The sequence below is a fragment of the Chamaea fasciata genome, unplaced genomic scaffold (genome assembly GCF_029207755.1).
Source record: "Chamaea fasciata isolate MVZ Bird 193981 ecotype frontalis unplaced genomic scaffold, bChaFas1.0.hap1 SCAF_3, whole genome shotgun sequence".
In the NCBI taxonomy this organism is placed as follows: domain Eukaryota; kingdom Metazoa; phylum Chordata; class Aves; order Passeriformes; family Sylviidae; genus Chamaea; species Chamaea fasciata.
The window spans coordinates 16,101,033-16,118,054 of NW_027094088.1; the positions used below are offsets into that span (position 1 = coordinate 16,101,033).

The 17,022-nt window shown below is 46.3% G+C and overlaps 1 protein-coding gene across 1 annotated transcript in view; it reads left to right on the forward strand.

Annotated features, from left to right (window-relative positions):
* The first annotated feature begins 7,771 nt into the window (after positions 1 to 7,771).
* The window catches only part of EHD3 (EH domain containing 3), a 30,238-nt gene continuing 20,987 nt past the window's right edge, over positions 7,772 to 17,022 (forward strand). Inside the window, exons 1-2 of the mRNA XM_066178137.1 lie at positions 7,772 to 8,285; positions 14,915 to 15,091. Of these exons, the coding sequence (XP_066034234.1) occupies positions 8,059 to 8,285; positions 14,915 to 15,091 (404 nt within the window). The 5' untranslated portion in view covers positions 7,772 to 8,058. The remainder of the gene's footprint in view (positions 8,286 to 14,914; positions 15,092 to 17,022) is intronic.

Below are 17,022 nucleotides of genomic sequence, written 5' to 3' on the forward strand. Positions count from 1 at the left end.
AACGTGCTGCAACATGAATGACAGTCTTTATTCAATCACCTTGTGGCATGAAGTTATTTCCCCTCCCAAATTAAAAAAAAAAAAGCAAGATCAACCAAAGGCTAACAGAAAAATGGAATACATTAGGTTTTAGAAAGCCAAGACTCACACTCCTATGATAGCTATTTTCCCCTTTTTGTCTCATTTTGGAGAATGATATGATCTTCCCCAAGAGTTCACATTCCATCTTTCTGAATACCACAGATTCACACATGAAATTCATGCTGAGGTATGTTTTTCCTTGTAACATTCAAGACAGATGTTTCTCATCCCCCCACTAAAAACACCAAAGAGTGATGTCCTAGGCTTTTTTTTTAATATCAGCAGCCATGTTAAACATCTATACCACCCCTTGCCGGGAGAAATCATGACTAAAATCTCAGTAGGCAAATCACTTCCATCAGTGCTAACAAGGTGATCACCATCAGTTGGTACAGTGCGGACTGAAAAAAAATTAACTGGGATGCAAAGTTTAAGAAATGGTTCACATGCAGTAATGATACAGTATTTGGAAGCCTCCCCCACCGAGGAGGCTCTTTGAGACTCAAAATCCCTGCCCCAGGCATCCAAGGACACTGGTCTCAGTAAGGCACCAGTTGATTGTTACTCCCATCGAAGCTGAAGGTCAGCAGCCATCCCTGTGAGAAAACAACCAACCACAGATTGTACTGGTCAACCACACAGAGCCCTCATTTGTTATAAACCCACTCTACAAGTGATCCACAAAGCTTGACAGCAAAGGGCAACCAAGAAAAAATCTTCAAAAGATAATGCTGGAAATGAAAATCCAATTTTCATTTGTTGTACAGTAGATATTTCAGAGCTGAATTTAAGCGCCTAACAACTTGCTTACTTTTTCTCCAGATGAAAAATGCTGTCTCTCCCCCCAAACCTTCCCTTTTTACAGCCACTGGCCTTCATGGCTGCAACAACATGAGCAACAGACAGAGATAGATTTAAGAAAAAAACAAAGGAAGAAAACAGCCTGGAGACCAGCTGCACTTTACATAGGCAGACAAAACATATATGAAGAAGAATTTCTCATTCTGCTGCTCCCCAGGAAAAAAGTGGAGAGCAATTGGCACACTTTGAGCTACAGTGAAGAACAAATATTTAAGACTTGGTTTTTGGGTGTGCAGAATATGCACAGTGCCTGATAAAATTAATTTAACTTTCCACCAGTTCTCGCTTCAGTCTGGCATTTATTTGAAAAAGAACTGAATTTTATATACAGGTCTTGAAACCAAAAGATAGTATGAAAAAACCAATGCTTTCAAAAATGAAGGTTTAAATCACATGAATATGTAGCCTTATTTTCAAGAAATTCAGCCATCTCCCCTGAGTGTAACAGTGTGTGTTGAGTCAGTGATGCTACTTTGTGTGTTTTGAAAACCTCCCAGCTGAACTTGACTGTGTGTTGTTTTAAAGTCTTTTCCAAATTACCGGGAAATCTTTGAACAAAAGATGCAATGAAGCATTTTACGTGTCATGAACAGTCACTTCTCAGACAGCAAGTGTTCCACCTTGTGTTTAACCTTCTGCCTGCTGTCCAGCCACAGCCCTGTGTATGAACAGGCACCAGATACAGCTGTACATGACTAGCCAAGGTATTCCTGTACTCCATTCACCAGTGGTACTGAGCCAGACTGAATCAGTCCTCCACAGGTGGAGCAGAGTGTGTGCATGTCTCTCCCAGCAATTAAAATTTCTAAGGGAAAGCAGCCAAGTATAGCATACAGAGGTAAAAAGCTTTAGAGGGATGCCTTGAGCCAGTAGGTTAAATGGATTTGATTCTCTATTCTTTGCACATTCCCCAAGTTAGCATATTTACCATCTGATCTAAGTCCTTCCACTGCATAGGATGCAGATCATAGCATCCTATGATCTCCACTGAGCTTTCACAAGATCTTAAATGCCTCATCCCTAAATCTTGAAATGAGAAGCTGAAAAATCCATGGAAAATCCTTCACTTTTTGTAAAAGTAACTGGACCATGAATTAATTCTCTGAGAGTCTCTTACTCACTCTATGAGAGGATCTACCTCGGCCAACACTTGGACAGCGGGCAGTTTGAGGGTTAAATGTGGGGATGACAAAGCTCAGCTCAGCTTCTGATTTAACAAAGACAATCCAAATCTGGGCTGAGGAGCTGCTCCTGATTGTGTGAAACAGAGTAGTAAATGTTTGCATGCAAAATAATAAATTTTAGGGTGAGCAGAACAAATGATACAGGGCCATCTTTTACAACCATTCATGTAATACAGCAGAACATTAGCTACAGAAATTAGTAGTCATTAGTCAAAAGGATAGTGAGAGTATATTAGGCTTTGTTAATCTTTATTAGTCTCTAAACAAACAGTATAAAAACATCACATGCAGGTACAGCCTCTAGTCTTTGATTAAACAGAGTACTGTATTTCAGAAAAAAACCCTCAACACTGACTCCGGCTCTTCCTGTGGGCTTTTAAAGCAAATAGAAATATCCTGAAAAGAAGCACTGAACTATGTTTTCTCTCTAAAGGAATGAATATAAACACAGGTGGATGACCTTTCCCTGTATTTCCTGTGCTTAGATTATTGGCCCAAAGGTTGATGAACACCTTCTGGTGCTGAGATTTTCAAGGTCAAGCAGTGAACCTGCTTCTACTGATCTTAACAAAAAAGTCTGTATCCAAAATGTCTTGATGGCTTTCAGAACTTCAAGCAATGCCTCTCTAACCAAAGATTCACTTCTAAAGACTCCTGAGGCTGAGATTTAAAAATACATATCCTTTGCTGTGGAAATTGTCCAAGCTACATCAAAATCAGTGGATATATGAAAATCCCATTTACTCAAGATCTGTACTTTAGCACTTAAGGTTACAACATCCTATTCATAAGCATCCCAATCATTAGAAATTCTGACTAAACATAACTCTGCGAATGCCAGAGAAATTTTTGATCTCCACAGAATGCTTAGTGATCAAGTAGCAGCCAAACCAACTCTAAACAGCAAAAGTGAGAGAACAAGGGTGCACAAAATCTGGGTTAGCTAAAACACCAGCCTGTATAGCCAACCACTTGGCAGGCAGAAGCGTTGGAGCTGTGACATGCCGGATAGCTGATGTGGCTCGTAGCTGCTTTACATCACACCCATCCTTCCCACATTTGCTGATACAAACTTTTTGCCTTTCCCTTCCACACCTCCAGAGAACAGCACAGCAGCAGCTACTGCATTATGTAACTAATACCTCCCTCTGATCCCAGAGGACAGCTTCATCTTAACACAGTGACAGTGTTACACTCCCTTCAAACTCCTGGAAAATCCTAATTCTGTGCTAGCCAAATATAACTGCTAAATGCCAGCACCAAATCCCTTTACACAGCACTTGGCATTCGATGTCCTACCTTCTCCAGGTGTGTTCTCACAGCTAGTGATGCCTGCTGCTCATAAATGGTATATTTGTTATCTCTCCCTATGTGTGTATTTACATGCATGTATATATATGCCTGGTATACGTAACCCCAAGAGCCTGTCCTAACCTATCAAACACCGTGGTAGAAGCAGGAGGCGGGGAAAAAAAGCATATTGAGTAATAACAGAAAATTTCAGGAGATCTCAATGCAACACATTCCACGGAAGACATGAAAGAACAGGTCAGCCCACCATGCAGGCTACCTCTTGAGTCACCCAGTGCTTCAGTTTCCTTGTTTAGTTTGTCACTCAATTATTCAAAGCACTAAACTCTAGGTCTCTCCATAAATCACTGACAAGGTAGAACAGGAAGATATGTTCGACTGTGTCTTAATACGTTTTAACAGGATTTCTGCTTTCAGGTAACAAAAAGTTCAGCGAGGAAATACTCTCTAACGCCCCATTATTTTCTCAGAACAGACGGGGACGTGACACTTTGTCAATCAGTTATCATATGAATTTCTACAAAGAACATTCATGTAAGTTTGATAGACCTGTATGTCCTATGGCAGAGAAAGATAAAATCATTCAAGAGTTATAGACCAAGCTTCTGCACTGCAAGGATGGCGAAGGGCTCAGAGGATTTTTCTTTCCAGCATTATTACAGACATCCCATCAGTCAGGTCCCCTGTGGGCAATACAAACATCTTTTTCTGCCAAACAGATCTAAGGAGGGAGCTCTCTGGAAGCAAGAATGCTTCCCACTCACTGGATGTACATTATCCAGCTTCACATTCCCCCTTTTTGGTGGCACTTCTGGGTACTAGCACCTCCTACCACCTCAGGCAATGAGGGGCTAAGAGCAGTATAGGGAGGGTAGGGAAAAGGACTCTGTGTGTGTGTGTGTGTGTGCGTGTGTGTGTGTGTGTGTGTGTGTGTGTGTGTGTGTGTGTGTGTGTGTGTTCCAGACACCCCAAAAGTGGTAGGAGAAAGGTAATGGGAAATATTTCAGAGGAATATGAAGGAGCAGCAAGGGCAGGAGAGGAAGGCAGCAGCTTTCGGAGTTGCAAAGGCAAAGTAATGAGTGAGGAAAGAACAGACTATGCTGGAGACAATTTTATGTCTCCACATAGGCCATATGGCACCAGCAGGCAGTTGAGAATTTTGATCCAGCTGAACCAGAGGAAACTCTCCCTCCCTGACTTATAAAATTAGTGTATTTGGTTTAATTCTGGGGGCCTGCTGTGCCTTCCTCTCCCTTCTTTCCTTTCCCTTCCCACAACCCTAGTTATTCCCTGTTTAACCCATCAGCACCTGAACTTTTGACACTGTCTCCTCAGGTTTCGTACTTGGCAATGGACAAACAATGGCAGTAACTGCACTGGCAGGAAGTTAATTTTACTGAACTACACTGCTCCCACAAGCTTCTTGAAACTGTTGACATGTTGTGGTCTGAGTCACCACATCTTTTCAGATTCTGTGACTTCAATATCCCCATCTTCAGATGATCTTTTGTAGGAAGTAAACTTGTCCAACCCTAAGGCTGCAGATAAGCAAACATATTTGTCACCATTTTACAAGTTTCAGTTATACAACATTGTGTTTTGCCCCCAAAACCCTAGGTTTCATTTTGTGTGCAAATACTGCATGACTTAGCTCAGCCTCACTGACTTGCAGCAAAGTGGATCTTTTCCAGCAAGCCCCTCTTTCCTGGTCAAGGCAAGTATCAAGCTAAGTGACTGCCAGTCCTGTTACCAACAGTAAGGACACGACTGAGAAACTACAGAAATGAAAGTTAAATCCATCACATCTTTAAAGATAAAGACAAATTCTATAGTAGAGGACTGTAGCAGACCCCCACCAGAATCAGACAGAGGTACGTTCTGAGCACTGCAGTAGAGTGGCTTCTGTGCAAGGCAATCAAGGGAGAGCTTCTACATTTTAAAAATATGAATTACTAAAAAACCCCCCAACTTACTAAAGATTGCACCATAAGACCAATCTATCCAACAGAAAGCCATCCATTAAAACACCTCTGATTAAGAAATGAAAAGGAATAAAAAACAAAAAACAGATGAAAACTTTCAGTTTGGTTCCAGCAGAAGGAAAAATCTAATTATACTGTAAACTTCCTTTCCTAATTTTACTTCCTTTTGTTTTTGGCAGGCACTGTATCTCAAGGTAAAGATGTTGAGAAAGTCAGTCTCATATGGCTAAGAAAACAGATTGAAAAATAAATAAAAATCTGCAATGTTCGTGAGATACCTCTAGACAGAAATTCTATAAAGACTGACAAGTTTTGTTGTGATCTGCCCTGGACATAACAAATCCACAGGAAACGTGGATTGTTCCTTTCTCTTCAGCCAAGGCAAAGTCGTTTTATTTTTGTTTTGCCATTTAGCCATTGGGTATGCATATTTATGATTTGTGCAGTTTAATGATTAATATCCTCACCTTGAAATGGGGAACAATTGTGCTTCTGCCATACCTGTGGCAGTCAGCTCCCACAGCCTGCACAACAGAAACCTTGCTTTGCTCCCCATTCGCTGCATTCAGGAAGGGCACCAAGGTGGCCTGGGGAGATTTACAATCAAAGGCTTCCTGGCCTTTACTCAGCTCCGAGGATAACACAAGCAAGCACCAAAGAGACTCCATATATAGCTGTAGAAATGCCAGAGCGCCATCGGAGGAGCACAGCCCTTAAATGGCAGAACTATCTAGAAGATGAAAGCAAGTTGTTTCCTACAAAATGAGTAATTCTTGCCAAAACATGTTGAATTCTATGTGGCCTTTCATTTTCAGGAGTTTTCACTGGAAAGGAGTCATCAAATTCTTAAAGCCAAAAGCCTCTATTTATAAAACTAAAGAAATGAGGGAAATTGGTCTTAAGGAGGCTTCAAAACATCAGTTCCACATTCAGCTCTAGGCACTGGCAGGAAAGCAGGGGAGTCTGATCTTCAGAAAATACAGTCAGCCCGCTATGTTCTTCCAGAAAAAGAAAACTGGTCCCCAGAGTCACTGCCTGCACCTCCTGGGTCAGGCCATGCCAGAGGGCAAACAAGTGCCTGGGATCACTCAATGGGAACAAGGAAAATGTCTTGTCCTGCAGTAGAAGGCACAGAAATGGGCCTGGATCATTGTTCAGGCACACAGGACCAACAGTCTCCATGTGTACCCCTCCTGTGGGAAAAGAAAGAAAAAAAGGTTTTAATGCAGAGCTGCCTCTGCTTATGTGAGGTCTGGGCTCCTCCCGGTTGTAAATGGCTGGGAAAGGGCAGGAACTGCCACATGGCAGGACTGCTTCCAAAACTGCCTCTTGCCACATTTTTGGACCCGTGGGATAGACTAAAGTGAAAAAGCTTTTAGGAGATATTTTAGGGGAAAAAAATCTGCTTTATCCCAGCTGCGCAGTTGAGACAAGGAGAGCAGAGCTGATGGCCAGCCCCAAAGACATGCTGATCCTCAAGCTACTTGTTGACAAACCTCTGCAGCTGTCCTGCTATCCCTCATTGCTGGAGGAATAAAGAATTTGGAACAGTAGATAATTTGTCCGTCTTACCTGCTTAGATGGAGAACTCCTCCAGGCACAGCCACAGCTGCGAGCCTCACGAAGTGAGGGGCAGCAGTGCAGCCCAATCGCTGAGGTGAGGAAAGAATGAGAGGCAAAAGACAACTGAGAGCACACCTCATCAGTGTGTATAAATATCTAAAGTGGGGCTGTCACGGGGATGTCAAGCCAGGCTCTTCTTAGGGGTGCCAGACAATAGACAAGAGGCAACGGGCATAAACGGATGCACAGGAAATTCTACCTGAGTATGAGAAAGAACTTTTTTATTGCGCAGATGACCACACAAAGACCCATATTTCCCAGAAAGGCTGCGGAGTGTCCCTCACTGGAGTATTCCACAACCATCTGGACACAATCCTGTGCCATTTGTGCTCTGGGATGACCCTGCTTGAGCAGGGAGGTTGGGCAAGATGACCCACTGTGGTCTCTTCCAACCTGACCCATGCTGTGATAGGCTGGAGACCCAGATGAGGCCGGCAGTGCTCAGGAACAGCCGGCTCCCTCTCAGATTTGCACTCGCACGGCTCTCTTCAGTGGATTTTTTCAGGTCTATTTCGAAGCGAGGCGAGAAAGGAAACAAAATGGCGGCCGGGGTGAAAATCCCTCCAACGGCCCCCAGGGGGCGCGGCGGCGCCCGGCCCTCTCCCCGCTGTTCAACATGGCGGCGCCCGGCGCGGCTTCACCCGCCGGGGAGAACGGGCGGCGCCTGCCAGGAACGGCCGGCTTCCGGCGCCCGCCCCTTTCCTGGAGGGCCGGGCCTCCGCGCCATGCCCACGCCGGGAGCCGGCGGCGTGAGGGGAGGCGGCGCCCGCCGGTGCCGCTGGGCCGGGGCTGCGCGGACGAGCCGCTCCTTCAGCCTCCCGCGGGGACTGCTTTCTGGCTGAAATCGCCGGCGCAGGTGGCGTGAGGGCGGGCGGCCCCCGCGGGTGGGCGCTGGAGCGGAGTGAGGCCCGCCCGGCCTGAGGGGGATGCGCGGGTAGCCCGCGCTCGCAGCCAGCCCAGCCCAGCCCAGCCCAGCCCCGGTGGTCGCCGCGGAGCTGGCGTCAGGAGGCCACAAGATGTTCAGCTGGCTGGGCACCGACGACCGTCGGCGGAAGGACCCGGAGGTGTTCCAGACCGTCAGCGACGGCCTGAAGAAGCTTTACAAGACCAAGCTGCTGCCGCTGGAAGAACACTACAAGTTCCACGAGTTCCACTCGCCCGCCCTGGAGGATGCCGACTTCGACAACAAGCCCATGGTGCTCCTCGTGGGGCAGTACTCCACTGGGAAAACCACCTTCATCAGGTAAAATCCTGCTGCCTGCACCCTCAACGCCCGGGCACTGGGGTGGGGCAGAACGTGTCTCTGCTACCTGTGCTGTGCCTTGATCCCCTTTCTGTTATCCCCTTCTTCTCCCTTCAACAGCTTTTCATTGAAAAGTCACCTCCGCTCAAACGCGGAGCATTCCTTCGCAAGCTCAGGGTGGTGTGCGATGTACCATCAAACACCGACGTGGCAAAAAGTAGCCCAGGGCAGGGCTGAGGAGCGCAGGCAGGACAGGAGTGTGGAGTGTGAGTCACTGGGGCCCTCCGGGCCGTTCAAAGTGCAGAGCCTTTGGGAAGCCTCGCGCGGAGCATTCCGTGCCTGCACTGCCCAGGCTGACCCTTGTAGTGGCCATTCTTTTCAATTTGCTGTGGCTTTTGAGTGGTGAGGCAGCTTTAAAGGGGGTGCTTCAGTTTGCAGTAATCGCTGTTACACGCTTGCGTCTGTCTTTTTCTGCACTGTCCCAGAGACAATACTCAGAACCCACTTGGAAGCATGTGTGCCTATGTACAGAGAGACCTGCCCCTCTTCAGGGCTCCAGAAGTAAAGCCCTGTTTTAACTCTGTCCTGCTCGGCCGAGATACTGGGAGCAGCAAGTTCCTTTCGAACTCTAAAGAAAGAGCAACTGCAAGCAACACTTTCATTTCGATGATGTGAAACTGTCCCAGAGAGGGTTAAACTTTTCCAGCTGGACTTGGTTGCAGAGATCTCTGTTCAGCTATGCTGCTAGTTCAACTTGCAGCAGCCTTTCCCTTGGGATCATAGCTGAAGCTGCGCTGTCCATGTTTCCTATGTGATTCATAAGCTAAGTGTTAAATTCCAGCCTTTCTCTGGTGTGGCTGTGTTGAAATCTGTGGAATTGCCCCAGTGTAAATCTGGACACGAGCCACAGGCAGCCAGCCCTTTGTTCTACCAGTATTTCTTGGTGAAGGAGGGAACTGCAGAGAGTAGAGAAAGGTGAATCAAATTGACTATACCTCTAAAGGAATGACCTTGAGAAATGCAGGGGCTTTTTTTTTTTTTTTTAATGTGCTGTTATATTCCTGCTGCTAAATTTCCTGGTCGAGAGCCAAGAACAGAATGCATTTCTGCCAGCTTGGCATGTACCTGAGAAACAAAGTTTAAGAGTTAAATTTTCTCATATGAGCAGATCAGGTGGATGGTGAAGGATGCAAAAGACTCAAATGAGCATTTTACACGTTTGCAAGGGGAGTTACAATTCTGAAAAACAGGGTAACTAGCCCAACTGCCTGGTTTACCCCAGATCTTTGTTCTGTGATTTGGTACCAAACCTATTTGTAAAGCTTTTTTTATCCTCTGGGTTTCAGACACTCAGAGCCTGAACACGAGGATTTGCTGAATTACTGCTAAGGCTGTCTAACCAAAGCATCTCTCCCTAATTCTTTTCTCTGGATTGCCAGCATCAGTGTTTCCCTGCAGTCTCACCTGCATGCTGTTAACAGAGACTTCCTGCCTTTGCCCCTCTCTGTTCAGTGAAGTCCTTTTCCTGTAAGCCTCAGCTTCTCTTTCAGGAAGTTTGGGTGCCCAGAGCATGTTCCAGGCAAAAGAAGATTTTTTTGTTCATGTGGGATGGCAGCAACAACCTCTTTGCTGGTCAGCAAGTGGACCTAAGCCTCCCTGACAACTGCTTTTCACTCATGCTTGTATCCTCCCAGTTTTCTTTGGGCACAGGGCTGGGATGAGCCTACACAGAGATGATGGTCAGGCAGAAGTGACCAGGAGCTTTGGGAGCTTCTGCTTCACAGGAGCGCCAAATGGACCTTCCAGAAAGGCAGAGTCTTCTGTTTAACATAGTGTCTTAAGAAGGTGAAAGTTGAAAACTTTGGTGGAACCCCAGGGTCTCTAACAGTAGGAGAAATGTGAGAGTCTGTTACTCCCGTGTGTTCCCAGTCAAAGGCCAGAAAACCTCGTGTTGCTCGTGACAGGCTTCCAGCATGGGCTTGGAGACACTGCTCGTTAAAGAGCTGGGATAAGCACCAGATTAGCATCCAGAGTTATTGTGGGAAGGCAAGTGGGAGCTAAAGCTGAGAGCAGGGAGGAGTTAAAGGGGGCTGGGGGGAGGAAGTGGGAGGGTTGACAACCATTATGTCTTAGCAGTAGAGTGGAGCAAGAAACAGCCTCTGGACATTCCATCCACAATCTTATCAGGAGGGGGATTATTAGGGTTGCCCTTACGTATCAATTCCACTCTTAAATTGCATCCTGCTTGCATGTACTGCATGTACTGCCATGCAATTTAGGGCGATGACTTCATGCCACTAAACAATCATGTGGAATGAACTCAGTCCCAGTTTACCTGGATTCCATGACACCTTACCAAAAAAAAAAAAATACCCTTAGTCACCTCCTTAAGGAATGTCTGTCTTCCAAACCTCTTGCCTTGTTTTGGGAATCCGAGGTGAAACATGGAAGATATGCAAGGCTCTGAAGCACTTAAGCTGCAGCATCTTGCAGTGAGGCTGTTCTCTTGTCAGGAGCTGATGGCAGAATAAAGGCAGTCAAGGTCAGCAGGGAGAAACATTCCTGTTTCAGAGGCTGAAGCAGGGAACAGGGAGGTGAGTTGTGTTGGTCAAAGCCAGTGAAGTGAGACCAGAGCATGACTTGTTTACAGTGTAACCAGGCTGTTCCTCTTCTACTTGCAGGGACACAGAGCTGAGCCTTTCTGTGCTATGTGAAGGATGTAGGTAGCATTGCTATGCAGCTTTTCCATTCCTGCTTCCTGCTGTATCATCTCTTTGTGCTCACTCCCATTTCTCTCCTCAGCATATATTTGGCTGATGCTTTTCCACAAAGCTGGGGGCTGAAAGTCGGTGCTGGTTAGGGCAAGGCAACACCTCTGCCTGGGAATATCTGACAGCCACTGCAGGATCTCACTGGAGCCTGCATTTATGAGACCAGTCTATCCAACAGAAAACTGTCCACGTTATTGCTTTTTCTGTTTCCTGTAAGAGGGTGGGAGGACAGGATAGAACATTACTCTCCTAATTAACTTAGGTTCCTTGGTCATTCCTAAAAATAATCCTGGCTCAAGTCCAGCCATCCTGCTAATAAAATAAACAACCCTGCCAGAGCCCTACTAACTGTCAACATTGCTTGCTTTTCTTGTGCAGCCACCCCTTCCTCCTGCAGCTAATCGTTTACACGTCCTGGCCTCTCCACACTGTCAGTGGCTACCCGCCGAGCTCTGGTGTGACCTCCGCGTGCGGCCCCGAGCCTTTCATCTGTGCCGCATCAGGCCGTTGTCACCATTTCCTCCCGCTCTGCCCTTCTTCCCGCTGCCGCTCGGCATCACCTCTGCTGCCTCACTCAGCTGCGTCCTGCAGGGCTCCTGCATGACTCATCACGGGCAGGCAGCCCCTTCCCCCCACATCCTTTGGCTCTCCTTACACATCTCCAAATTCACCTGGGAAAGGCGACCCCAGCCTGGGCTGGTGCTAATGCAGCTTTCCTGCCCTGGCCCTTCCCAGGAGCAGGCCTGAAAGAGGCAAACAGGATGATGCTTCCAGCCACATTCCGACTCCAGACACTTCTCTGAAAACAGATTGGTTGTAAAAAAACTGTTCCACTCCTGTCTGGGGTACTCCACAGACTTCCCTAACCTGGCTGGAGGTCACCCCCCCAAGCCTTTGATGGTGTTCAGCAGCTCAGCTTAAGGCTTGCAGCACTGGCAGAGGAAATAGCTTGCTGGTGGTTGGTGTTTTCCACGGCTATTGTTTGCCCTTCTCTCCCAGAAATCCCCACAAATGTGACAACTGCATGTGTTCTCTAGCATGCCTGTGGCAGCCAGGGCAGGCTGTGTCACTGCTGGGCAGAAGTGCCTTCCCCCCATCGGGCAGTGTCAATACAACCCCTTGTGTTTGTCCTTTGCACAGTGAGATTCTTGTGTGGCTGACACCCTGCTGCACAATGTACCCAAATCTCCCAGAGAGGCTTCACTTAAAATAGATGCTGTGATAGTGGGCAGTACAAATCTTCATCTCTCTGGTTTCCTACCACTTGTTGCACATAAGTCAGTAACATTGGTGGGTAGCTACTTCTTTTGTGCTTTTGTTGGGATTTTTTTTTTGGTTGGTTTTTTTAAGTCTTACACAAGAAATAAACACAGAAATGCTTTGAAATGTTAGCTGAGTGGAGCTGTGATAAAATTCTTTCAAGCAGGCTGTCTGGAGGAGTGTTGCTATTACACATAGGACTTTTGGTTAGATTTTCTGGGAAGCTTTGTCTATAAATAACAAACAACTCCCCCCCCTCAACTATTTTTTACTTTTGCCCAAAAATTGTCATATTACACGTGCATTTCAAGCCACTAAAAAAAAGGTGGTTGTTACAGCAAGGCTGCAACCTGACATTGGGAGTAAGGGGCCTTTCTAAAAAGCCCTTCACTTGTTGTATTTGACAGCTGGTAACACTGCCTTTCTTTTCTCCCTAGTATTTGCATGGGGAAAATGCAAAGATTTATTTCTATGGATTCAGTGAATTCCCATCTGTGCAAAGCCACTGGCTTGACAGCAGTGTCCGTCAGGGGCTAGTGTTTGAATTGCCATCTAGGAGGTACAAGCTTAGTTTCCAGATCTGACCAAGTGGCTTCTAACCCAGCAAATAGTTGTGCAGTGTAAAGAGCTTCCCAAGGCATTGAGCCAAGAACATTCATATGATAGTCTAGAGAGCCCTTGGTGGGAGAGAAGTAACCCCTCCTTGTTCTCAGGTGCTTCAAACTAGAGAGGAGTTACTGTGGCTGCCAGAGCAGCCTGCTTTTCTTAAGTAATTACCCTCTTTTACAGGAAAGTTTGGGAAACCCCTACATAAGGTTTAGATAAATAAATAGGATATATCCACCCTAGTATAGGAGGTCAGAGGGCTGCTCTCTTCCTGGACTATTTCAGGTCTTTTAGGAGCTGCTCAACAGCTGCTGTTGCATCTCAGAGGTTTGCAGTAAGGAAGAGTCACTTCTGGTGGCCTTCTGGTGAGCATGGGACTTCGAAATCACGTTGGACAAAAGATGCAAGAAAATACATGATAATACACCAGTAAAAGAGGTGTGGTCCTCTCCTAAGGGAATTATGGATATCATTTGTGGAGGTATTCTTGTTGCAGTGAGTGTGTACCAAGCTATATAAGTATCAGTGATTTGTCCTTGTTCTTTTACCTCTGGATCCAGCTGATTTGGCCTTGCCATTGGGAACTGAAGACACATTTGCTGACATGGTATCAATAAATAGCCTGCACAGTTTTTTTGTTGTTGTTGTTGCTCCTTAAATACTGGATAGTGATTACCTATGTTAAAATGACAGTGAAAGCAGGAACCCCTAAAAAGTTATCACAAACCTTCATGCCAGCAGTCCTATAGTCCCTCACACAGGGACGTCCCTCACTTAGACTCACCTGAGTGAACCAGTTCTGGTGCTTGGACATATCAGTCTCAATCACAAAAAAAATCTCCAGTCCTTCTCCTAGTTCCTTTTCCACATCCCCGTAAGCTACTTCTAACATCCCAGCAATTCTGAAATTATCTTTCTACCTACTGAGGATTAGGTCAAAGCAATAGAAGAGGTAGTGCTAGCTACCTTATACTCATTTCCACAGTCTGGTAGTCATTTTATTCTTCATGTAACTAGCCAGAGCTTAGCACTTGTCACCTCTGACACCATCCCATACTAAGGGCTAGACCAGTTCTAGCCACCTTCTGCAAACCACATGGACAAAATGGTCTTAGTTTTCAAAAGCACAGGCCCAGCAGGTGGTTTTCTACACACACAGACACAGGCCTGACCTCTGGTGGCATTTGGCACCTTCGAGAGCCAAAGGGAACTGTCCCGTGCATACACCATTGACCCACCCTGAATTTGGCAGGGTCAGGTAGGATATGCTGCCAGCATCCTATTCAAAGCCCTACAACCCTATGGGTGACTATCTTTCCCCGAAATTTGCCAAACTACTTTCAGGAAATAATAAGGGATGCTGTATTTACTGTGCTGTCTAGCTTGATATGTAGCTTGGGATATACTCCCCCACCCACGTGTGTAGTGCTCAGTATGCTCGAGCAGTTTGTAGTGCAGACCTGTGGCTGCATTTCAGAAGCGCACAAGGACAGAGACTGAGACTTCAGTCAAGTGCAGGGGAGGTTGGCATTTAAGCAACTGATTTGGACTGGGGGCTAAGAACATTAGTTGAATGAGTCTGCTGAAACAAGCAGCAGTGAAGTAATTGATATTGACACCAAGAGCCAGTAGGGTTTCAGGATTAACTCTGTGATTGCAGTGAACTGCTGTTTTTACTTTGCTGTGCTAAATCTGCTCCAAATGTCTTGAGGATTGAAGTACACAAAATGATGATGCAATGTGATGAGAATCTCTTCCTAGCAGCTATAATCATCTCAATTTCTTAATCCACCTTAAATGAGCTTTCAGTGTTGAGATCCTAAGTAGAAAAGCTACCGAGGCATTTATCAAACAATTCAGTGACAGTGCTAAAAATAGTCTCAGAAGGATGCATGCTCTTAAGCTTCATAATTGAACTGCAATCTTCAGTACAACTCATTTAGGACTTAGCCACTCATGTCTCATGCCCACACCCTGTTTTTTCACTTACAGGTACCTGCTGGAGCAGGATTTCCCAGGGATGAGGATTGGACCAGAGCCTACAACTGACTCCTTTATAGCAGTTATGCAAGGAGATGTGGAAGGAATCGTTCCTGGAAACGCGTTGGTGGTGGATCCCAAAAAACCGTTCAGGAAACTCAACGCCTTTGGCAATGCCTTTTTGAACAGGTCAGTACTCAAAAACTCTCTTGTTCTGTGGAGTAAACTTAGAATCTTATGAGCAGCACAGCAAGTAATGTAAAGGAGTAAGGCACTTCTTTTTCTCCCATCCACATGGCTGATGCAAAGCCAGTCCAGTCCTACCAGATGCACCATAAGTCAGTTGCTGAAGGGCTGATAAATTCAAGTGTGACAAACCTGCATTTTACTTGATCAAACTAAACAAAAATGACATCACAGCCTAAGCTTATCCTACAGGAGACTAGAGGGAGATATTACATTCATTACATTTCTTGTCCCCTGCTTCAGTATTTCTAGCTTCTTCCATTTGTAATCAAAACCAGGCTCTCTCCATTTCCATGCCTTATACCTATTATGACCACTCTAATGTGTTTCCTGTAGAAAAGAGTAGTAGGGCGTTTGGACAGCGGCTCTGACATGAGGAATATAACCTTTCCATCCCTTAGACCCAGCCCAAGCATAGGGAGGTTTTGGATCTAGGCCTTGCAGGAAGCCAGCAGCACACACCCATATCCTAGATGAGCACAAACTGTGCTGCAAAAGGCAACAAACTGACTACACCCACCATCGAGGCCTGCCCTTAATATGGTGTGGGAGACACTGGAAACATGGCAGCTGCTCAGCCAAACAGCCAGGAAAGCTGGGCTGGGCTCTGGCTCCCGTTCGATCTTCCAAGCTTAGAGAATGGCTGTCCAGAGGGTGCAGTATCTCCTACCAGCACTGACAACTGGAGTGCTGGAGTAGGCTGTAGGAGGCAGGGAAGGGGCCTGCAGAGAAGCATGAGGGGAAACTTGCTGGCAGGAGAGGGATCTAGCTGGTCACTCCTAGCTGGAGTCACTGCTGTGTGGAGAGTCTCACAGTACCTCAGGGTGACAGGAAGCAGTATCTGATCACTGCACAGGAGCATCATTGAAATACATCAACATGGTCCTGCACCAGAGAGACTTGGAGAAGTTTTTGTTGTTCCATAGGGCCCAGAACATCTGCACCTGACCAGGTTAGGTCAGGTGACTGCCCGCTCCCTACACCAGGGCAGAATGGTTATTTGTCCTGAGAGAATAACAGGCCTCTTGCCTGGAGTGCAGAGCGTGTATGAAGAGGACATAATTCAGAACAGCTCAGCTGATAGCCAAGAACAGCCACAGCTGGCAGATAGTTCACTGCAGAGAAGGAACATTAGGCCAGGCATGGGGGGCAAAAAAGCAAACACTTCTGAACTAGCCTGATGGATGTTTCTTGAATGCAATTTGCTCCTGTTACAGCAAGGGATCTCTGCATGCATTAACCCAGTTCACTGTATCATGCTGTGCCCTTGTTATGCTGCTTCTACTCTTCCTTCTCCTGAAGAGTCAAGCCTGTGCCTGTGCAGACAGCCGGGCAGAGGGACACAGCAGTGATTCAGCAGCAGCATAAGTGCAGTCCTTCTAGCAATGCAAGGAGTAGCCACAGCAGCTAATGACACCTTTCTCTTGCTGACATGAAAAAAAGGGGGGATAATGATTTCTAAACTGACAAAGGAGATACACTAAGGGGGACTGGCTCAGCTGGGTGTGCATCACATGCTGAAAATGCAGATGCTGATGCCCACCTAATTAGGAAATTAAACACATGCAAGAGTTGACTCAGAGGGCCAAAAATTTAGCAGATGTAAGTCCTGGTGCACCCACTGGACCAGATCAAGCCACCCACACTTCTCCAGTGGGCTTGGCTAGGAACAAGCAGAGCTATCTCTGCCTTGCACATACCTTGCTGCTGCTATATATATGCCAAGGCCCTGATCTCAGCTAGGAGGCTGTGAGCAAGAAATTTGCAGAAGGGAGCTAATCTCCAGGGGCCACACCTCTAAGCTGAGATAAGAGTGGCCATGGGTGCTCTGCCCATGGATGGTTAAAGACTTGACTGCCCATCAGTGGAAAGGA